General features: G+C 36.1%; 1 protein-coding gene across 2 annotated transcripts in view; it reads right to left on the bottom strand.

Annotated features, from left to right (window-relative positions):
* Positions 1 to 895: 895 nt before the first annotated feature.
* Positions 896 to 25,105, bottom strand: part of LOC149805807 (protein zer-1 homolog) — an 86,637-nt gene continuing 62,427 nt past the window's right edge. The window contains exons 11-14 of one of the 2 annotated variants that reach the window (XM_089950507.1): positions 13,111 to 13,155; positions 6,391 to 6,458; positions 5,649 to 5,947; positions 896 to 4,181 (exon numbers count right to left, since the gene is read on the bottom strand). In XM_089950507.1, coding sequence (XP_089806633.1) covers positions 4,036 to 4,181; positions 5,649 to 5,947; positions 6,391 to 6,458; positions 13,111 to 13,155 — 558 coding nt within the window. In that variant the 3' untranslated portion in view covers positions 896 to 4,035. The remainder of the gene's footprint in view (positions 4,182 to 5,648; positions 5,948 to 6,390; positions 6,459 to 13,110; positions 13,156 to 25,105) is intronic. The other variant, XM_089950508.1, reaches the window with a different exon arrangement.

Genomic DNA, 25,105 nt, shown 5'->3' on the forward strand with positions numbered 1-25,105 from the left:
GTAAACCACTTTGCTCCATTCTGTCTGTAACTGAAGAATAAAACTTATACTGGTATATTCTATAGGCAGTAAAAAATGTAAAGATATTACTTTTATTTAAATACGTTTTCACTTTATCCATTTTTCCCCATTTAAAAAAGAAATGACAACTCATATTAGGAGATAATTTTGATACCACTTGATTTCATGTAGGTTTATTTTAAAAAATAAACTGTTACAAACGGACTAAGATGTGCAGAAGGGTTACGATTTTATGCTGATGAAAGTGACATTTTGAGTCTGGAATAAGAATGAGGAACCAAAAAACATCCCTTTTTCACAATACCAAATTTCAACTTCAAAAATCTCTTCCATTGGTAATAAAGAGTTGGGTTGTGAGTCCCTGGAGCATGTAACATTTTGTTCCTTTGATTTCAAGTGCTAGTGCAGTGACTGGGGACTTCATTTGTATAACAATTTGGAGCCAAACATTCAAGTAATAAAGCAGTGATTGGGGACTTCATTTGTATATAAACATACATAAAACATATATATCAACAAACATACATTTATAAAAATGTCTTAAATACCAATCCTGTGTAATTTTAGTCCCAATTTGCGCACTAATCTAAAGGAAGGTCTTGGTTACAGATAAATTTCTAATAATGACAGACTGGCTGGACTAGAACTGATTTCAGTAATACTTTGTGCACATTCAAACCAATTCTCCAACACAATATATACGGTACCATGGTTCATAAACTTGCCTAGAGTTTGCAGAAACAAAAGCAAGTTTATCATTTGGGATTGGTGACAAAGGATATTCGGGTACTATATACATTTACCTCCAATGGCAGTACATTTACATATACAGATTACAGTCTGATGACCGCAAGAAAAAACCAAGACAAGAAAATACAAAGAGAAGCTTTTATTGCTTAAGAAAACACTAAAACTTTGTTATGTAATGTTCTTTATTGACAAGATGCAACCTAGCTTACCTAGTCCAACTCTGACTAGTATCGAACTTGCCTGGTGCATTGATACACAAACCTGGCAAAAGAAACATTAATGTTCCAGACAAGATATTCAGGAAAAATATTTTTCATTACAATATAAATGATCTGAATGGAGAGATGTTTGTTTCTAAATGTCCAGACATTAATGATGGTATCTTTTCCTCTGAATATGGTACTCGTTTTTTTTATTTGGAAAATCCTGGCCAGACTTTATCTTGTACATGGAGCAAATGACAAAAACTTTGACCTGTGGTGAGGTTTTAAAATCATGGCCAATAACTAACTACTTACATCAAACATGCAACACTATGGCAAACCATTGTGGAGGAAGCAAAACAAAAATTAATATCATCAGAAAATGATTTTGTATGATAGCAAAATAATTGTGTTGTAAAAGAAAAACATTTTGCAATTAAAAAACAGCAGGGTTGCATCTAGGATTTATTAAATGTGTGCACTTGTCCCATTGAATCTAAATAAGGGTAGGGGCCAATCTAGTGATAAGTGGGAGGGGCCTACTAGCATGGTGTAAAAAATAAAATAAAGATTTAAACAGAGCAATAGAATGTTAAGTGTGTTAAATGTACATCATGTAATCTGTTTATTACAGTACAACACTTAATGCACATGTGTTCTGTTTATTACAGTACAACGTTTAATGCACATCATGTGTTCTGTATATTACAGTATAACACAAGATACATGTGTTCTGTATATTACAGTATAACACAAAATACATGTGTGTTATGTATATTATTGCTAAACACTTAATGCATATAATGTGATCTGTATATTACAGTACAGCACTGCATGGATATCATGTTTTCTGTATCTTGCATTATAATATAATATTTAATGCATATAATGTGATCTGTACATGGCATGTTTACTTTATATTATGGTATAACACCCAATACTTTTGTTCTGTATATTACACTGTAACACCTAATACATATCATGTTCTGTATATTACAGTATAACACCTAATGCACATAACGTGTACTGTACATTATGGTATAACACTAAATATGGGTGTTCTTTTTATTAATTCGTAACACTTAAAACTTAAACCAAAATCTTGTTTTCTAATAGTATTTTTCTATACACTTACGTTTAAAGAATCAAACCATGCAATGCAAATTGTATCACTCCGCTGTCCATTCTTATATCTTAAAAAACTGTCACATATTTACTGTGTGTCACATGATAGTTGTTATGCATGTAGTTTTAACATTACATACAGTTTCAAATCCTGAATCATGTCTGTCAAGGGTTGATGTCCTGAAATTAGTATTTCCAAGTGTGGTGGAAATTTCTTGGCAAAAAACTATCTCACTGTTTCATTTATTTCCAGTCATGGTTACTTTTTTCCCAGTCTGAATTGAAAAAGCATATTTTTTATTAATGTTGGATGGGCCCTCAATTTCAGTGCTGCCATCTTTAGTCAAGTCCTGACTAGCATCGGTTGATATGTGAGTAGCCTGAGGATTTGTATATTCACTGTCACTGTGCCTACTGACATTAATATTATCATTGACAGTTATTAGAAGTATTACACAAAAATAATGAAAAAGTGAATTTTATCTCATATTGCCATTTAAAGCATTGTCCCACCAACCTAGTCTCAGCATCAAACATGATCTCTTGTCCCTTATTAGTAACAAATCAGAATTGTGTATGTGACACAGGAAATATGGGATGTGATTCACAACTACACAAGGACAACAAAGTGACAACTGGGATTTTTACATACAAAATACATATAAAAATAGCATATTCTTCATGAAATAATGTGCACAATTCTTTTTTTGCATGACTTTGCCTGCATAGAATTCAAAATTTTGCAGGAAATGTATTTTTTTTCTCGAGATTTTCATGATAATGCATCCTAAATACAACCCTGAAAAAGTTTTTTTTTACAAATTGCAAAAATGTCCCTAATTTTAAATAATTTAATATGACTTTGTAATATCAGATAATTTTACAGTAAAACCATAAGTCTGTTTTTCATGACATTTCATGGCCTTTAAACTGCATATTATTGAAACCATCTTCAATATTCATGATAAACTTCAGTCTAACAAATTTGGAAACAAAATTATTTTTTACATATTCAAGCTAATATGTTCACAAAATTTCCTGTTAAAGTACAGTACTAATTTCTCAGTAACGGCCTCTGATCTCAGACCTGCAAATGGATTTAAGATCACTGAGCTTGTCACAGAAACTCATTATACGTGCATGCGAAGTTTGGTTAAATTTGTAATTATTATTTTTGGACAAATAGACTTCTGAATGAACTGTGTGCCAAGTTTCATGACATTGTTCAAGGTAGTTCATCAGAAGAAGTGATAACCAATTTATGCAAATGGATGGATGGATGCTAAATGCACAGCAACAGGCCATCACACAAGCTCTTCTTTCACTAAAGATACAAACCACTACATCGGAGACCAACTGTTATATACATGTAAAATGCTGGAGACTATGTAAAAAGTCAAGAGATTTAACAAAATGCTGACTGGAGAATTCGTCATAAATGATTATCTGCCAACAGTGGCCTTTTACATAGAGTATAAGTGGAAATTAAATAAAACAAATCTAAAATGCCATACCCATACTAAAAAGTAAATAAATAATTAAAAAATGCTTGAAATATTGTTTTATATAACAACAGTTGAAACAATGTTTAAAATACTTAAAATATTCTCTCCCTGGAAAGAGGATTGAAAAAAGAATAAATCCTGGAGATGCAATACATAAACTGTCATATAAGACCTGATTTCTAAAACACAAATTAGCTTTGTTATAAAATATGAAACAGCCTTGAGAGACCTCTTTAAAGTGTTCTCTCAAAACGAGTTAAAATGTCAAAATTAAAAGCAAGATTATAAAAACCTGAGTTCTCATTCAGAGCTGTAGTTGTTTGAAGAATATATTCCACATCAATATACATTGGTATAAAATTCATGTTATGTAAAATCATAATTGTATGTGATCCCACTACTGGAGAAAAGTCTGAAATTGTTCTTACAGATTAGACCATAAAAAACTTCTTCATATTAAGCATGATATCAGCTAGCAGGTTTTTGGTTTCCTCCTGGTCTTCACCAAGGGAACTGTACACCCTCCTGATGATTTCCTCTCCATCTTCTCTGCGAAGCATGTCACAGTATACTTCAGCTACAAAGAAAATGCAAATATAAAATAAGATATCCACTGATGAAGATTGAGTTATCACAGCACCTCTTATTATAAAATGACCATACTTTGCAGGAACTGAAATAACTAGTTCAGTTTCTCTGACATTTATGTTGCTAATCTTCATCAAATAACAGTACCACTCCAGTGGCCTAGTCATTAGAGCATATGCCTCGGATGCAGCAGGTTGCAGGTTCAAATCCAGCCAAGTCATTACAAAGACTTACAAAGGTACTCAGCATTATGAGGTTAGTGTTAGGACTGGTCGGCCTTGTGTCAGGATAATGTGCTTGGGTGGGACATCATGCTATATCTGTGGCATGATGCCCCAGTGCTAGACTTCACTAGAAACTGCCTAACAACAGATATCGTAGCAATAGACTGAAAAACTGCTAAAGCTACATTAAAAATCCAAATCACACACACACATAAATATCAACAATTAATTAAAAATAGGCAAAACTTGATTTTCAAGGTTTCATTTCATTTTTCATATCAGTATACATACAAAAAGAATCTAAAGGCGAATTCCCAAAATATAACAGATCATATCCAGTTGTTACAGAATATATAGAAAGAACATTTATTTTACAAATTAGGACGTCACATTAAATTACCATATGACTGTCACATTAAATTACCATATGTACTTGCTTATAATAGTGTAAATGGATCTTTTGATCAATATGGCTGCAACCTTACCATAGAGTTATAATGTCTATCTAAATGAAATATCATGCAAGCATCTTCTTTGGTTCAGTAGCTGCAGTCCATGCATCAAACAGGTCAGTTACATTTTTCTGTGCAGCAACCCTGACCTTTAGGTAGGGACATGACTAGTATACAACACACCATCTACTGATGACATATTTTGGTCAAGTTTAATGAAAAATTCTTCAGTGGTTCAAAAATTGGAGCCTTGACAAGGAATCTGTCAAATGGTTATATTTCCATTGCCATGACTTTGACCTGAACATAGGGAGTTTCTGGTACAAATCACATTTTCTGGTCCTGATGAAATATTTAAGTTTCCAAGAAATAGCTTCTGTGGTTAAAAAATTGCTGTCTGGACATTAATCAGGTAAAAGAGTGTCCACAAGACTGAAGTAGGAAACAGCTGTGGTACATGACACACTACCTATATTTGTCTTGATTTATACCAAAATAAAGTTACAGTTTGTACAAGAAAATGGGTCACAGTGACATTTTCCCTTGCAGTGACCTTGGTTGCTAATGACCCAACAGATACAAGACACACAGTCTGATGATGATATATATCTAAAATGTTGGCCATATTTCTCCCGATTTGAAAGCTATGGCTTGAATAAGCAAATGTTAATGGCTGGAATGAAATGCGGACAATGCCATCATGTGATTCACTCCAAACAGAAAAGACATGCAATAAAATTAAAACTAGCTATTAGGTGAGAAGTGATTACATTTACTAACCATTCACAGTAGTAAGATTGCATAGAATCCAAGCTGCCACATATTGGTTTTCTTCTTTGGGAATAGCCTCATGCTCTAGAAGTGTAAAGATTGGCAGCAGTGAAGTGTAAGAGATTTTTCTTTTTGCCCTAACATCCCATGAAAACATGACTTTCCTGACCTCTGCCAGAACATCAGATGAGGCAATATTTTCATCCTGCCATTTATCCAGTTGGAATGATAACATGTGCAGCAGTATATAAACACAACGGATAGATGTATCGACATTGAGTTTCAAATGACTGTACTTCAGCATAAACCTGGAGTAAGAAACAAATAGAAAAGAAAAGGATATAAATATAATTTTGAATTAAAATATTCCTTTTAACAATTTTGTTAAGTGTAGAAAATGCACATATTATCACGGTTTGAATCTGCATCTACATGGCCCAGGGTCAAATAAGTAGTAAAGTTTTCTTGGGACAGCCATTTTGTACCGAGTCAGGACAAGAACTGTTTTCCTGAACTCTGCATATATGACTTACTATACATTCCTTGATGTACTTACAATGCAGGGTTTGATGCCAATATGTGAGTAATACTTGGATTACAGTTGGGATGGGCTTAGATGGGTGCTGATGGATGAAATGAGGGTATTAAAAGAAATACAACATTGCTATTCCATTGCCACACCCATAGCAGGATGATGGACATTTGAGTGCCTTTTAAGAAGTCAGGTGATGACAACACTACCCAGACTGACCTCACTGCCATGATGAAATCTTTATTCATGAGCTGGGTCCTCTGGCTCTGTACCTCTGACACATTACTCTGTGAAAATAAAGCAAACAGCAATTACTGATGGACTTCATTGTGTGCACCAATAACTGATATCTATAACACTCAATACAAGTCATGAAATGCTGTGAAAATAAAACAACCAGCAATTACTATGGTAATGGAGTTTATTGTGTGCACCAGAAGTTCAGATCCCATTTATAACACTCAATACAAGTCATGAAACACTGGAAATAAAACAACCAGCAATTACTATGGTAATGGACTTTATTGTGTGCACCAAAAATACAGATCCAATTTATAACACTCAATACAAGTCATGAAACGCTGTGAAAATAAAACAACCTGCAATTACTACGGTAATGGACTTTATTGTGTGCACCAAAAATATAGATCCCTTTTATAACTCTCAATACAAGTCATGAAATGCTGTGAAAATAAAACAATCAGCAATTACTATGGTAATGGACTTTATTGTGTGCACCAAAAGTACAGATCCCATTTATAACACTCAATATAAGTCATGAAACGCTGTTAAAATAAAACAACCAGCAATTACTAAGGTAATGGACTTACTGTGTGCACCAAAAATATAGATCCCATTTATAACTCTCAATACAAGTCATGAAATGCTGTCAAAATAAAACAACCAGCAATTACTATGGTAATGGACTTATTGTGTGCACCAAAAACATAGATCCCATTTATGAATGTAACTCATGAAACTAAAGCAAGCAGCTGATAGACTTTATTGCGTGCACCAATAAAAAATAATGTATATCATTAATTTTTTCTTACTCTAATAATGGATTTTTGCAAAAGATGAGATTAAACATATCTTTGCAAGTACCCTAATCTGATAATTGTTCTGCTCTACAGTTATTAAGTATTTCTGAAAGCAGGACTAGTATAAGGTTGTGTGCATTTGTAACAAAGTAAAAGGAGAGATTGATGATGTACCTCCTTTCATGTACTAAAACAGATATTGCTTGATATGTGAAAGTGGCTGCTTCCAACTGTGCAAGAATCCAATGTAAACTAAATTTAGCAATTGATTTGATAAAATAGGGAACATGAATTCTGCATGAGTAGACAACAATAATGTCTGAAAGTGCAATAAATGAATCATAAAATATTTTAAAAAATATATGAAAAAATTGGTTAACTTTTATTTCCCATTTACCTTAAAAATCCAGAAGTGAAAAGGACTAAGTATAGATAGCAGTCTTATGAGAGGTGCATATCTGAATTAAGGCCAAGCTGTATCTTATATAACACAACTCCCAACAATTATATGTCAAAAAAGGGTATTTAATGCTATTTTAATAATAACTAGCATATAAAAGGCTCTTTTAAATAAGCAGGATAACTAGTGAGGAAAACATGGGAAGATGTTTTTCTTTAAAGTTCAAACCTTGTACAAAGTACGAAATTGCAGTGCAGAATCAAAGTCATCCAAAACAGTTAATTTTATGGATGAATGGTGTAGGTGCAGTCTGTAGTTTGAATGCAATGAGTTATGAAGCTGAAATATGGCTATGCTACTTCAAACAGCATGCATCCTGACATTTTAGCAGCAGTGAGGAAGATGTTATAAATATCAAAACAGAAAATGTCATGACTCTCAAAGAAGAGTCACAAAAACACATCAGTGAAATAAGCTGGCTTCTGAAAATAGAACAAAATGCCGAGAGAAAATAATAATTCCAAACCCACCCAGAATATAGGGAAAATCCCTACAGTCCCTCAAACTAAAGTGGAAAACTCTACCACAATGTCACAAATAGCAAAAAGGGTCTTCATATCTCAGGCATAACAGCTTTAGTTTTCATAATACACTGGATTCTACCAAAGACAGAAGAAAACATCAAAGACCAGGATAATTCCCAAAAACACAGTCTCATAATTGGAGACTGTTATTAAATATGTAAATGAAAGAGGTCTGAAACCTTGGGTTCAAGTTAAGTGTTTACCTGGGGCAGAAACTGGGAATATATTTGAGGCCATGAGAAAAATTAACCTTTCTCATTATGACACCATTATAATCAATGTTGGTGGCAATGATGTAAATAACAATGTTCATATTGACCAGATTGAAACCAATATTTATAACATCCTAAACAACATATACCTGGAAAATCCTAACTGCTCTGTCTTTTTAAGCATTGCATGCCCAACAATTGACAGACATTCTGAGTTGAATGCTTTTTTTAAAAACATCTATGTCAGGAGTGGAATCACAAAATGATTGACATTGAACATGGATTTGTGACCAAGTCTGGATTAGTTCTGGAACACTTAATGGCAAAAGACAAAATTCATCTAAATAAGAAGGGTCTGTCCCACTTTCTCAATGCAGTAAATGAGGTTTTCCCAATACTAAAGGACAGCAATGATGCCTCTAAAAGGCATAGAAACATTGATCACAAACATAATTGGGACCATGCAAACTGTTCTAACCATCATCAGAAATCAAGATGTTTCTACTGTTTTGAATGAAGGCATAATGTGCAATTATGCAGACACACAAGTAGAATACAGTGTCATGACTGTCTACAATATGGGCATAAGGCAAAATGCTGCAAAATGTTCCACTCATATGTGCAGTCTTAGGAAAATGGTAATGAAGATGGGGCCAAAGGTTAAAAAACCAAACGCATTTTTCCAGAAACTTCAAAACATCGTGTAAGATCTGCTAAATGTAATTCTCCCTGTGATGACAGAAAGAAAACTGATGATACCCTATTCAGTGATGATGTCCATGAAATTACCTCTGGTACAATCCCATTAAGTTCTTCCATCAATGAAAGTGAAGATAATTTAGTAACTGCTACTGACATAACTGTTGAATGTGCCAAAGAGTCATTGAAAAATCTCCTAAAGAAACAGTTGATAGTCATCAATTTAGGACAATGTATAGAAGAAATTTTGGAGGAATATCACGGTTCATAAATTGATAGTGAAAATATTAATTCAGATACTCCATATCATTCATCTCAAAACCATCAAAACTCAGAATTCTCTCAAAATCAGTGGCTTAAGCAAAAAGCAAAAAAAAACTTATTATTCCACTGAAATATCAGATAGAATCATAGAAAACTCTCGAAAACCTTCAATGACTTGAGAGGCAAATCTGTCAATAACCTATCATTTACATGTATTAGTGATGCAAATTGTGATATCAAGCAAGAACCTCTTTATATTGCAAATGCACTCAATGATTACTTTGTGAATATAAATGAAAAACATGTGGATTTCACAACTCCTAGAAGATTCTCCATTGATGAATTAAATGAATGTATTTCTTCAAAACTTAGCAAAGAAGAGTGTTTCAAAATCCCTAAAATAAGCCTTGAATTAATTTTAAATGAATTAGACCAACTTGATGTCAGAACATGAACAGGTCTAGATAATGTAAGTGCTAAATTCCTAAAACTCTCATCTCAAGTGATTGCACCTTCACTTATGTATATGTTCAATCTAAGTATTTCCACAGGTATTTTTCCAAACAAGCTAAAACTGGCAAAAGTAACTCCAATACATAAGAAGGGCAATCTTTCTGATAATTGAATAACTACAGACCTACATCAGTTTAATCATCACTTTCAAGAATTTTAGAAAGACATGTCTGTAATGAATTTAGACACTACCTGAAATCATTTAGTTTGCTACATTCATGACAATAAGGCATCCATGAAGGACATTCATGCCAGACCACACTAACTAGAATGGCAGATAATTGTTAACAGCAATAGATCAAGACAACCTTGTAGGCACAGTGTTTCTTAACCTTTCAAAGGCTTTTGACCTTGTAAATCACAAAATCCTGCTGGAAAAGCTCAGCATATATCAAGTTAACCATGAAAGCTTAACTTGGTTTCGATCCTATATTGTAAGCAGTCAACAACAAGTGTGTATTTTAAATAAGCTTTCAGATAAGAAACTGATATGGTCATGTGTTCCACAAAGATCAGTTCTTGGATCATTAGTCTTTCTGCTGTACATCAATGATTTACCATATCACAAATGTCATTGTAGAAGGCCTCATGGAAGATTGGTCAGTTGACCAAATGAACTTCTTTAAATAAAGTCATTATTATTATTATCGTTATGTATATATGCATTAGTGAATAACTTTGCTGAGATTGGTACGATTCATGAGTCATACTGTTAGTTAAGAGAGCTGAGCAGACCATTTTTGGTTTAAATATCATTCTTGAATGGCCGAGTGAAATTCATGATTTATATGGAGTGTATTAAAATCTTAAGTAGACCATTGTTGGCGTAAATATCAGTCTTGTTTGGTTGAGTGAAATTCATGAATTATATGGAGTGTATTAAAATCTTAAATAGACCATTGTTGGTGTAAATATCAGTTTTGAATGGCCGAGTGAAATTCATGATTTATATGGAGTGTATTAAAATCTTAAGTAGACCATTGTTGGTGTAAATATCAGTCTTGAATGGTTGAGTGAAATTCATAATTTACATGGAGTGTATTAATATCTTAAATAGACCATTGTTTGCTTAAGTAAAAAAATCTTGCTAGGTTTGGTAAGATTCATAATGTTGCATGGAGTGATATAACATCTATGTTGACTGTTGTTGGCTTAATAAATCTTCTTTGGTTTTGCATCAGTCATGAGTTATATGGAGAATTATAAAATCTATGCAGACCATTCATTGTTGGTTAAAGCATAAATCTAGTTATGTTTGTACAATCCACAAGCTATTGGGTTAGGGTTTAGAATACTGCAAGATCCAAGTAGCCACTGTTGACTTTGCTTATATCTTGTTAGATCTGATACATATTCACAAGTTATATAAAGAGTTATAAAATCTAAGGAAATTATTTTGGCTTATGTATAAATGATATTAAGTTTGGTGCAGTTTCTGAGTTAATGGAGTGTTATAGCATCTATGTAGACAATTGTTAGTTAAAGTATAAATATTATTGTAAGTTTTAGTAAAGTTCACAATTTGCATGGGTAGATACAAAATCATGGAAAGCCATTCTTGGCTTAATTATAAATATTGCTGTGTTTGGTAACATTCACAAGTTGTATGGAATGTTATAAAATCTAACTGACCATTTCTGGCATAAGTATAAATCTTGTTAGGCTTGGTACAGTTCTTGAGCAAATGAAGTGTTATAACAATATTGAAGTCTTCATTATTGGATTATGTATAAATATTATTATGTTTGTTATAAACACAAGTTGTATGGAATGTTACAAAATCTAATAGACCATTTCTGGCATAAGTATAAATCTTGTTAGGCTTGGTACAGTTCTTGAGCAAATGAAGTGTTATAACAATATTGAAGTCTTCATTATTGGATTATGTATAAATATTATTATGTTTGTTATAAACACAAGTTGTATGAAGTGTTATAAAATCTAACTAGACCTTTGGCACAAATAAACATATTGTTAGGTTTAGTGCTATTTATGAATTAATGGAGTTATAAAATCTAAGAAGACCATTTTGGCTTAAGTATAAATCTTGTTAGATTTAGCAGAATCTAAATAGACCATTCTGTAGTATTTGAGTTACATGGCAGGTTATAAAATCTAAGTAGACCATTTCAGCTAAAGTATAAATCTAATGCTTAAGCATAAGTCTTGTTAGGTTTATGTAGTATTTATGAGTTACATGGAGTGTTATAAAATTTAAGAAGACCATTTTGGCTTAAGTATAAATCTTGTTAGGTTTAGTACTATTTATGAGTTACATGGAGTGTTATAAAATTTAAGTAGACCATTTTGGCTTAAGTATAAATCTTGTAAGGTTTAGTACTATTTATGAGTTACATGGAGTGTTATAAAATCTAAGTAAACATTAGTCATATATAATTCTGATGTTTTGTACTACAAGAAACTGACTATGGCCTGCATTCCATTCCCAATCCTACGCTTTGATAATGCAGACATTTTTCATTTATTTCACGTGATAAAGATAAGTGCATGCTGAAGATAGATTATAACAAGAGTTGGATGAAATGGTATCTAAATAAAGTAAAACACTTCAATACAGACATCTATCTGGGGTGTGAACACATGGATGTATGGAAATGTACATGGATGATAAAGTGATCACTATGCTGAACTTTGCAAAGGCAGGCTAGACACATGGATGTATGGAAATGTACATGGATGATAAAGTGATCACTATGCTGAACTTTGCAAAGGCAGGCTAGACACATGGATGTATGGAAATGTACATGTTGTTGTTGTTGTTGTTATAGGGTTAACGCCATTTTTCAGCACAATATAGGCTATACATGGTGGCCAGTATTAATGGTGGAGGAAGAACCCGGGAAAACCCCGGAAAGAACCACCGACCCACGAGAAGCTACCGGCAAGCTTTCTCACATATCCACATTGGTCGAGCCCGAGACTCGGAAATGTACATGAATGATAAAGTTATCACTATGCTGAACTTTGCAAGGCGGGCTAAAAAGGACAAAACAGTGCAGAAATACAGTTGCATGTTTAGAAGAAAGCAATATTAGTTGTGAGATGCAACATAAATAACAGGTTAGACATTATATTATTTGAACTGAAGTAGCCAAAACAGCTTACCTACATTTCCAGTTAAGGACAGAATGGGCATCATGCATGAGAGAGAAAGACAGCTTGACAGAGAGAACACAGGCCATGATGATGAGAGTGAGAAATGTTACCAAAGTTAGTATCATCCCTGCTGCTGTTTTCCTCATATCTTTAGACTAGAAAAAATAAATGAATGAATATTGTTTTGAAAGATTATATGAATCTGCACTTACTTGTAACATGAAACTTCCCCATTCATATTTCAAATTATTTCAAGAAGTCTTCACATTAAAAAGATGAAAATTCACATGCTAAACTTGACATAAAATTGTGTACAGTGACAACCATACCAATATAATCACTACACCATTTTAAGACCATTGTGTTAAAGTAACTGATAATTCAGAGAGCAGACTTTTATCTCTATTGTTTATAAAACCTCATTACTGCATGGTAATGTTAGCCAATATTAAACCAAGGAGTTATAAAAGTTATTGGACCCTCATATTAAAAACACTATGTTTTGCTGTCCATATGTCTCAACTGCATCTGTGTATTTATTCATCACCACTACATCTGAGTCGTTATCACCAATATAAATGTGTATTTATTTATCACCACTACATCTGTGTATTTATTTATCACCACTGCATCTGAGTCATTATCACCAATACAACTGCAGATATGAGTTTCATAGCACCCCTCATGGACTTTATTGTAGACATAATGGGTTTCATGGAACCCCTCACAGATTTTACTGCAGACATAGTGGGTTTCATGGAACCCCTCACAGATTTTATTGTAGACATAATGGGTTCATGGAACCCCTCACAGCTTTTATTGTAGACATAATGGGTTTCATGGAACCCCTCACAGATTTTACTGCAGACATAGTGGGTATCAAGGCAGCCCTCACAGATTTTAATTGCATTCATCCATCAAGTCAACATATTAAACAAGCAGCAGAAACCCCAACCATGGCAGGTGTCATTTTCATATCTTTACCTGTACAAACCATTTTTTGTGACATATATATGATAGACAGCATATGTTTTAATTTCTTAGATATCCCCCCATCCCACCCCATTGCAGAGTGTACATCAGACAATTTGATATGCAACAATGTACATTCAAATACACATGCAGAAAATTTACAATCAGTTTTGCACCAGGCAGTATCTTTTATGTTCTATCTCAGTAAATGCTATCATAAAAGTTCATTATGTATTAATTTGTCATAGATTCCCTTTAATATTGCATATATAAGCAATCTATCATCGCAGCACATAGCTATAACATGTTTAACTAAGTTCTACTACACTACATGCTTTCTTTGTTTAAAAATGAATCTTTAGTTTATTATATGCACAAATGAGAGTGAGATTAAGCATCGTAACATTCCACTGATGCAACCTGTATGTTTTTTGCTAATTCAGAAATGGACACTGATCATTAGCGATCATGCATTTTTTTTAATGTGCTGTAATTATTTGCATTTTAGATTTTGTCTGCTGACATAATTCATAAAAGAATGATGAAACAGTTCTTTATGCAGAATAAGTTACAGATAAAGAAAGCACTGACTAGCAATTCTTGTTCTATTTAAAATAAGAATTTTCGATTTGGTTATTAATATGCTGTTATTATGCTTTTCTTATCTTCTTATTATTTCTTATTTAGTTCTATAGTCCAGTTAGGTCAAAATTAACAAAAAAAGCTTTTGAAATTAATTTAATGGACTGAGGGTCAAATGAGCCAGCATTGCTGCAATAATCAAAATGACGACACTGACAATGTTTGTGATGATTTTAGAATTACTATGAACAATAAACACAAAATACATATAATTGGGATCAACTACCTTTGAAGCCCAAAAGTCGAGGGGGAATGCTTGTTAGAATTCCCGTTTATAAGAGATGTTGTTTGGGGTTTAATGCCATTTTTCAGCACACAAGAGGCTGCACATGGTGGCCAGTTTAACTAGTGGAGGAAGAACAATGTTAAACCCCACTTGGAACCACATAACCATGTGAAGCTTTCTCACATACCTACACTGGCAAAGCTGGAAACTTGAACCCACATGGAAAAAGGTGATTTATACAAGGTGCCAAAAATGCTTGGATACTAATATCAGCAGCAGCCCAAGCTGGCTGTTTGACATGCAAAGCACGAAAGGAAATGTCATAGACAGTAATTCAAGACAAATGTGTATTAAGTCGCCATTAGCTTTTTAAGCAGGTCCTGCATGACATTTGATGGTGGCAACACAGACTACAAACACCAACCATAGGAGTAAAAAAACCACATCTGGCGACTAAAAACAGTACTAATAAGTATCAGTACAAGATGATAATCAGGTGCAGGCAGTGCACAGTGTCCAAATGATACAGTGCGACCACGCCATAACACGCCCTGCAATAACGTGAATTCGGATATAATGAGGTTGTGGCATTTTTGTATATAATAATAATAATAATAATGAGGACTTTGTATAGCGCCTAATCTTTAGAAGCTCTAAGTGCTTTACAACATTAGACAACACCTATAACATAAAAAACATATAATAATATTATTACAAAAACAAACACCATGAAATTAGAAAAAACATTAAAAAATAAAAAACATGCTGAGAATATTTCAGGCAGGAAACATTAGATCTTTAAGTTTGTTCTTGCAGTTGAAATAAGTGAGTTTTGAGAGCCCTCTTGAATGTTATCACTGTGTCTTTGTGTCTAAGTTCAGTGGGCAATTGATTCCACATTGCTGGGCCTTGGTATCCAAAAGAACGCTGTCCATATGACTTTGTTTTCATAGTGGGAATAATGAGTATACGATTGTCAAAGGAGGAGTGCAAGTATCTTGCTGGTGTGTACACATGGGTGAGATCGGATAGGTATGTTGGACTAGAGTCCGACAGTGAAATGTAGCACAGAGAACAAATTTTGTGTTTGATTCTGGATCAAATGGATAGCCAGTGTAGGGTACAGAGCAGCGGGGAGGTGTGCTCTGATTGTGGTACTCTAAGTATCATCCGAGCAGCTGTGTCTTGAACTGTCACGGAATGGTGTAAATGTTGTTAATTAAATACATGTACTCGGGTTTCGTTTCTTTTTCTCTGTACAACGATACCCGAGGGTGATTATAATATGGTCTATGTATTTCGAAATCGTGAGTACGATTCGTCCTGTGCCACACGTGCAAGGTGCCTTTGATAAAGAATAACGAAAATTCTAAAGGTATAAATACGTTACTACATGTAAAGGACCTTTACAATACTAATGGTTTTGTCAGCAAGCGGCCTGCTTAAAGGATTCGCACAACTCCAGCTGTAGGGCTGAGTTTTTGATGGTAGGAATATCCGGGGTGTCCGGTGTTGTCAGAGGGTAGAAACGTCCGTGTGTCCGGAGCGTTTAATGTCTAGCGTCCGGAATGTCAAGAGTGACTAAGGTGACCCAGCTGTAGAGCCGTCAAAGGACCAGGGGGTCCGGAGGGTCTAGTATTTCAAGTATCCGGAGGGTCTAATATTTCAAGTGATCATAGTATTCCGAGGGTCCGGAGTCTATATTGGTTGTGAAATTGATTCGGAGGAGCTGTGGAGCGGATATGGTGCACGGGTGACGGAGTGCATCTCCACACATGTATTTTTAGCTGTATGCTAATTTTGGGTTAGTAAGACCCAGTGTATTATTCAGGACTGGAAGGATAGATTGTATATCCGTTCTTGTTTAGTGACATAATTTCGCTACCTGAGCGAATACATTTTTTTTACTATGTGTAAACACTTACATTGTTTACTATTTGAGTGAACTATATTCATCTTTCCATTATTGAATCATTTGTGAAATCATTTATCCTGTATTTTAGGGTTACTGATCTAAATTTATTTGTATCTTTTTTCCATCTTTGAAACTGTGCGTTTTTTGTTAAATAGATCCAATATTTGGATTATAAATACACACACATCTTCATAATCCACTATTCATATAAATCGCCACATTAAATCATATATATGTGTCGTCAAAACGTGTTCTGTTGTTAATCCGAAATATCCCACCCGGTTATCTTGTTACAAATGGTGTCAGAAGTGGGATCATTTCGGATATAACAGAGCACTGAAATTGTTTTATTATATTTGTATGCTTTCTGTGTGTTTCAGATGCGTTTGACAAAGCACCAAGGTTAGGTAGATACCTAATATTACTTTATTTTTTGTATTTAATATTTTTGTTGCATTTCGTGAAAGAAATACGGTTTGTGGTAATTACGTGGTTTGTATACAACTGCACTTTAAGGTTGGTCACCACCAAACTTTTGAAATGTCTTCTATGAAAGAACTGGTAGAACTGGGGAAACAGTTTGGTTATGAGGGGGAGTCCCTTAGAAATTTCGTTCGTGAAGAACAAGCCCGGGAGAGGGACCAAAGATTAAAGGAGAGGGAATTAGAAAGGGAAAAAATGGAAACCCAGAAGGAAATGATAGAACTAGAGAAACAGGCTGGGAGGGAATTAGAAAGGGAAAAAAGGGAAACCCAGAAGGAAATGATAGAATTAGAGAAGGGTAAGATAGAACTAGAGAAACAGGCTGAGAGGGAAAGGATAGAATGGGAAAGGGAAGCAGACAGGGAGAAGTTAGAAAGGGAAAAACAGGTAAGGTTAGAAACTTTAGAGATGGAAGATAGAAATCGGGAGAGGGAACATCTAAGAAATTCGGAGCTATTGCAAGCTAAAAAAGAGGGGGAACATGATGTTAAACTGAGAGGTGCAAAATTGCCCCCATTTGAAGACGATAAAGATAACATGGATAGTTATCTAAATAGGTTTGAGAGGTATGCTACGGTACAAAAATGGAAGAAAGACGATTGGCCGCTCCATCTTAGCGCGTTATTGAAAGGTAAAGCATTAGACGTGTATTCGCGTTTATCCACGGCCGATTCGCTCAATTACCCCGTGTTGAAAGAGGCACTTCTCAAGAAATATGAACTAACCGAGCAAGGGTTTCGCAAGAAGTTTAAGTATAGTAAACCAGATAGAGGCGAAACATTCACACAGTTCGTCAGTAGGACTTGCAATTATTTGCAGCGATGGGTGGAATGTGGTAAAGTCGTCAAAACATTTGAGGGTCTTGTCGATTTCTTGCTTCGTGACCAGTTGTTAACAACTTGTGGCAAGGAGTTATATTTATTCTTGAAGGAAAGATCCTTCACAAATGTACATGAAATGGCCACACAGGCGGATTTGTTCGCCGAAGCTCGGGGAGGTTCGCAGAATGTCATCACGCGAGATGTCAAAGGTGGGAATCAGGTCAATGACAGAAAACCCAGGGAACCTGAAAAATCTGGTAGGAGTAACCAGGGGAAGCGGAGTGACATGCAATGTTTCATTTGCAAGGAAGTGGGTCATATCTCCCACTATTGTCCTAAGCAGAAGGGACCAGTCCAGAAAGTAGCGGTAGCCATTAGAGGCAGAAGATCGGTAAATGGAAAACTTAATGTTTCCCAGCAAGTTAAGCGGAAAGCGGTGCGTGAACCGGTGGTGCGTTCAGAGACCAGTCGCGATGTGATCCAATCAATCGGCACGTGTATTTTTCCAGAGGCACGGGTGCCGACCGCAAACGGCACTGTTAACGGACAAGAAGTCACCGTTCTACGAGACACGGGATGCACTACTGTAGTCGTGAAACGGAGCTTAGTCTGCGATGATCAATTGCTTGGGGTTAAATCACCTTGCATTTTGCTTGACCAGACAATCGACCACGTTCCAGTTGCAAGGATAATGATAGATACACCTTTTTTGACCGGGACTGTGGAAGCTTTATGCGTAGCCAACCCGATCTATGAACTGACGATTGGCAACGTACTGGGTTCTAGACTCCCAACCATAGCAGATTTCCGATTCCCTATCATCCAGGCAGTGCAAACTAGGGCTCAGGTAAAGGAGGAAAATAAACCTTTGCGTAAGTTAAAAGTACCGGAAGCCATTACTGATATATCCCGCGAAGAATTCCAAAATGAGCAAAAACGTGACGCGTCTTTACGTGCAACCTCTGAGAAGGCATTAACGGGTACCGTGAGAAAGTGTAAGAACTGGGGTTCCTCTAAATTCCTTGTTCGAAAGGGTTTAATGTACAGGGAATACTCTACATCGGATAGGAAGTTCTTGCAATTAGTGGTTCCCCAGAAATTTAGGGCACATGTATTAAAGGTCGCGCACGAGTTGAGTATGGCAGGTCATTTAGGCGTAAAGAAAACAACGGATAGGGTATTAAGAGAATTTTATTGGCCTGGCGTCAATAGCGACATAGCGCGGTTCTGTCGCTCGTGCGACGTTTGCCAGAAGACGATCTCTAAAGGCAGGGTAACTAGAGTACCGTTAGGTCAGATGCCCTTGATAGATACTCCGTTCAAACGAGTAGCCATCGACATTGTAGGACCAATATTTCCGCATACAGATTGGAAAATCCAATACATCTTGACACTGGTAGATTACGCTACCAGATATCCAGAAGCCATAGCTTTGCCATCAATTGAAACCGAACGTGTAGCCGAAGCGCTCGTAGACATGTTCAGCAGGGTCGGAGTACCCGAAGAGGTTCTTACGGATTGTGGAGCGCAATTCACCTCAGATCTTATGGCAGAAATTAATAGGTTGTTGTCCCTTAAACAGTTACGCACAACACCTTACCATCCTATGTGCAATGGATTGGTCGAGAAATTCAACGGCACATTGAAGCAAATGTTGCGGAGAATGTGTGCGGAAAGACCGAAGGATTGGGATAGATATATGAACGCCCTTCTGTTCGCATATCGTGAGGTTCCTCAGGAAAGCTTGGGTTTCTCCCCGTTTGAACTATTGTACGGTAGGACAGTTCGTGGTCCTATGCGCATACTTCGTGAACTGTGGACAGACGAGGTCGCGGACGAAGAAGTTAAGACCACATACCATTACGTAGTTGATTTGCGCGAAAGATTAGAAAGTACTTGTCAAATGGCGCAAGACGAACTCGCGAAATCTAGTCATAGGTACGCCAAGTACTACAACCGAGGAACTCGGAGTAAAAAATTTGATGTAGGCGATCAAGTGTTGGTGCTTCTCCCAACGAATAACAACAAGCTACTAGTCCAATGGAAAGGGCCATATGAAGTCAGACAGGTGAAAGGCGAAATGGATTATATCATTGATATGGAGGGGAAGTCCAAGACATTTCATGCCAATATGCTTAAACTCTACGTAGCGAGACCTGGACAAACGATTGATAAAGGGATTTTGAATGTAGTATGCGTTGCGGTGATAGAGGATAGGTCTGGTGACGAAGCCGAATTCGTCCCCAGCGCAGAAATACCCCTTGAATACCCCATGGACGTTGGTAAAGAAAGTATTGACCAGATAAATATATGCCCTGAGTTATCGGAGGGTCAACGTACACAGATTATGGAGGTTTTGTCCAAATATCCAGATGTGTTCACGGACAGACCAGGCTGTACGGGTCTAATTCGACACGAGATCAAATTGAATACCACTGAGCCTATCAGGATTAAAGGATATCCGATACCCTTTAATGCACGGGAGACAATCAGCGAAGAAGTGATGAAAATGTTAGACCAGGGAGTGATCGAACCTTCAAACTCCCCATACTCGTCCCCCGTGGTGTTAGTCAGAAAGAAAGACGGGACCAACCGGTTTTGCATCGACTTTCGGCAATTAAACAAGATCACCGTATTTGATGCAGAACCAATGCCAGATATGGAAAGTGTATTTTCAAAATTGGCAGGTCATAAATACATTTCCAAATTAGATCTAAGCAAGGGATATTGGCAGATACCCATCGCCGATAATGCCTGCGAGTTAACGGCATTCGCGACTCCCAAAGGACTGTTTCAATTTAAAGTTATGCCTTTCGGTTTAGTCAACGCCGGTGTGTCGTGCGTTCGTCTCATGCGCAAATTATTAAACGGAACGGAAAACGTCGACAGCTTCGTAGACGACATCTTTGTTTACACGCATACATGGGATGAACATGTTAAGGTATTACGGGATCTGTTCGATAGACTTCACATTGCAAATCTTTCAGTTAGGCCTACTAAGTGTAGCATAGGGTATTCCAGTTTGGAATGTTTGGGACATTTGGTAAGTGGACTAGGCCAGTTGCAACCTCATCCAGATAAAATAGGAGCAATCAGGGATGCCCCTAGACCAGAGACAAAAAAACAAGTAAGGTCTTTCCTAGGTCTAATCGGGTTTTATAGGAAATTCGTCCCCAACTTTTCGGCTATTGCCAGCCCATTAACGGATTTGACTAGGAAGGGGCAACCGAATAAAGTTTCATGGGGTGTATGCCAGGAAAAAGCATTTAACACTCTAAAACACAAACTGGTAAGTGCACCAATTTTAAAGTTGCCGGAAATAGATAAACCTTTTGTACTGAGGACTGATGCGTCCGATACGGGTCTTGGGGCTGTTTTGCTACAGGAGCAAGGGGGGATGAAATTGCCCATTGCTTATGCAAGTAGGAAATTGCTCCCTAGAGAGGAAAAGTACTCCGTGATTGAAAAGGAGTGCCTAGGTTTAGTATGGGGAATAGGAAAATTCCATACATATCTTTTTGGGAGGGAGTTTACCTTGCAAACGGACCATCAGCCGCTTTTATATTTGAATAAAGCAAAGGTCACCAATGCAAGATTGATGCGTTGGGCGTTGTCTTTGCAACCATACAGTTTTCGAATCGAGGCAATTCGAGGGTCAGAAAATGTGGGAGCTGATTTTTTAAGTAGGGTGTAATTAGCAAATCATTTCGTTCGGTCTGAAAATTGGAAGTTTTAATAATGATTCATTGTTCACATTCCGTGATTGTTCTAAAAGTGATACCACTTTTTTTTAGGGGGGAGGTATTGTCACGGAATGGTGTAAATGTTGTTAATTAAATACATGTACTCGGGTTTCGTTTCTTTTTCTCTGTACAACGATACCCGAGGGTGATTATAATATGGTCTATGTATTTCGAAATCGTGAGTACGATTCGTCCTGTGCCACACGTGCAAGGTGCCTTTGATAAAGAATAACGAAAATTCTAAAGGTATAAATACGTTACTACATGTAAAGGACCTTTACAATACTAATGGTTTTGTCAGCAAGCGGCCTGCTTAAAGGATTCGCACAACTCCAGCTGTAGGGCTGAGTTTTTGATGGTAGGAATATCCGGGGTGTCCGGTGTTGTCAGAGGGTAGAAACGTCCGTGTGTCCGGAGCGTTTAAGGTGCCGGAGCGTCTAATGTCTAGCGTCCGGAATGTCAAGAGTGACTAAGGTGACCCAGCTGTAGAGCTGTCAAAGGACCAGGGGGTCCGGAGGGTCTAGTATTTCAAGTATCCGGAGGGTCTAATATTTCAAGTGATCATAGTATTCCGAGGGTCTGGAGTCTATATTGGTTGTGAAATTGATTCGGAGGAGCTGTGGAGCGGATATGGTGCACGGGTGACGGAGTGCATCTCCACACATGTATTTTTAGCTGTATGCTAATTTTGGGTTAGTAAGACCCAGTGTATTATTCAGGACTGGAAGGATAGATTGTATATCCGTTCTTGTTTAGTGACATAATTTCGCTACCTGAGCGAATACATTTTTTTTACTATGTGTAAACACTTACATTGTTTACTATTTGAGTGAACTATATTCATCTTTCCATTATTGAATCATTTGTGAAATCATTTATCCTGTATTTTAGGGTTACTGATCTAAATTTATCTGTATCTTTTTTCCATCTTTGAAACTGTGCGTTTTTTGTTAAATAGATCCAATATTTGGATTATAAATACACACACATCTTCATAATCCACTATTCATATAAATCGCCACATTAAATCATATATATGTGTCGTCAAAACGTGTTCTGTTGTTAATCCGAAATATCCCACCTGGTTATCTTGTTACATGAACTTTTTGAAGTTTCTGGAGTAGATATTGAGATGAACCAGACAGAACTGAGTTACAATAGTCCAGTCTTGAAAGTACTAATGAACACAAGTGTTTTAGTGGCATCAGCTGAAAGATATTTGCGAATTGAGCTGATGCATCTCAGCTCAAGATAGGCAGCCTTGCATATGTTCATGATGTGTTGGTGCAATGTGAGAGTACTGTCCAGAGTAACACCTAGGTTTCGTACTGATTCTGTGAATTTAATGTTGGCATTGCTGATATTTATTGTTTGAGGTAAAGGATGTGAATGAGAAAGTCTTTGTGTTGTGATCAGAATGGCCTCAGTTTTATCATCATTCATCTGCAGCTTGTTACATGTCATCCATGATTTCACATCAGAAATGCACCTCTCTACACCTTGGATGGTAGCATCAACTTCAGCTGGGCGGCTAGATTTGTATATTTGGGTGTCATCAGCATACAATTGGTGAGACACTGGATGATAATCTATGACACTTGAGAGCATCTGAGTGTACAGAATGAAGAGAACAGGTCCAAGAACATACCCCTGTGGAACACCACAACATAGATCAACTGGGCTGGAGTGTATTCCATTTGCAGATACAATTTGTGTACAATTTGTGTCCTGTTGACCAAGTAGGACTTGAACCACAGTAAGGCTGTATCATGAATGCCAAATACATGCTGGAGATGGTGAAGTAATATATCATGGTCTATTGTGTCAAATGCTGCAGACAAATCAAGAAGGGTGAGAACTGTAATCTTTCTGCTATCCAACGCAGAGAGAATGTCATTAACTACTTTTAGAAGAGTAGTTTCAGTACTGTGGTATGGGCGATTTGCAGATTGTACATTGCTAAATAGACTGTTTGAATTTAGATGAGATAAAAGCTGGGATAGAACAACCTTTTCTAAGATTTTTTATATGAATTGGAGATTAGAAACTGGGCGGTAGTTTTTTAATTCATTATGGTCTAGTGTTGGTTTCTTCAGCAGCTGAGGCTTTACAATGGCAGTTTTGAAAAATGATGGGAATTCCCCGGATGAGAGAGAGGTATTAATAATATCAGTTAGTGAAGGCAATACTGGATCTAAGCACTCAAGCAGCATTAATGTTGGAATTGGATCAAGTTCACATGACTTTGAAATTGAAAGGGTACGAAATTGTACATGCGTTCAGCATACATTTTTTTAATAAAAGTGATTCGTGACCATTGCAGGCCTACTGCACTTAGTTCTCAGGTTTTACATGTGTATGGTGTTTGCTTGTGAACTCATTATTATTTTCTTATTTTTTTATAAAACTATTTTACTGTTATGGAAAAGCAAGTTCACAAATGCAAGTCATTCTCTGCACTTTGCACAATGATTATTATAGTAGTTTTCACGAATTTCTTTTGATATTCCCAAAATCTGAAGTAAAGTTATATGCACGCTGAAAGCATGAGTTGATTCTGAATTATTCTTGCTGTAGTCATTCAAATGAACAAGTGTTAATTATTGGAAATTTACAATGGATAAATGTATATGGAAACGCATATGAGAAAATTTTAGCAGTATGAAATTTGTACAGACATTCATAAACACTAGAACAAAATGAACCGTACACGTGCTTTGTCTTTCTTAACCTAATTTTGCTTTTAATTTTTTCCACTGAATTCAGACACATAATGATCTGTGACAAAATTATTAAATGGTTTAAATATGTTTGTAATTTTTGCAATGGAATTACACATATTATGGATTAATTGCAAGCCCTGATGGTACGATATCAGATGGCAAGTAACTGGTGTTAATACTCTGTTCATGCTATATATCAGACAATATCAGACAATGATCTGGGACAAAATTACTGAATATTGTAAATCTGTGTGCAATTTTTCAATGGAATTATATGCATTATGGATGAACTACATGCCACGACAGCATGACAGTAAATGGTGTTGATACTATTCATGATATACATTTGCATGAATACACATATATGTGCCAATGAGTTGTTCTCTGAAAAAAGTAAAATACTGTAAAACCCTGCATTAACGCAATCCCGCTATTAATGCAATCCAATTTTTTGGACCCCAATTATCATGTTATAGTGGGGTTCCACTGTACCACATTCAGGGCTTATAGACTGGAGGCATTGTCAGAAATAATGGTGGGAGGAGGCAAGGTAGAGACAGACTAGGAGTGAATAACATAA

Source organism: Sinohyriopsis cumingii, chromosome 2 (assembly GCF_028554795.1).
Source record: "Sinohyriopsis cumingii isolate HCF-2022 chromosome 2, ASM2855479v2, whole genome shotgun sequence".
NCBI lineage: Eukaryota > Metazoa > Mollusca > Bivalvia > Unionida > Unionidae > Sinohyriopsis > Sinohyriopsis cumingii.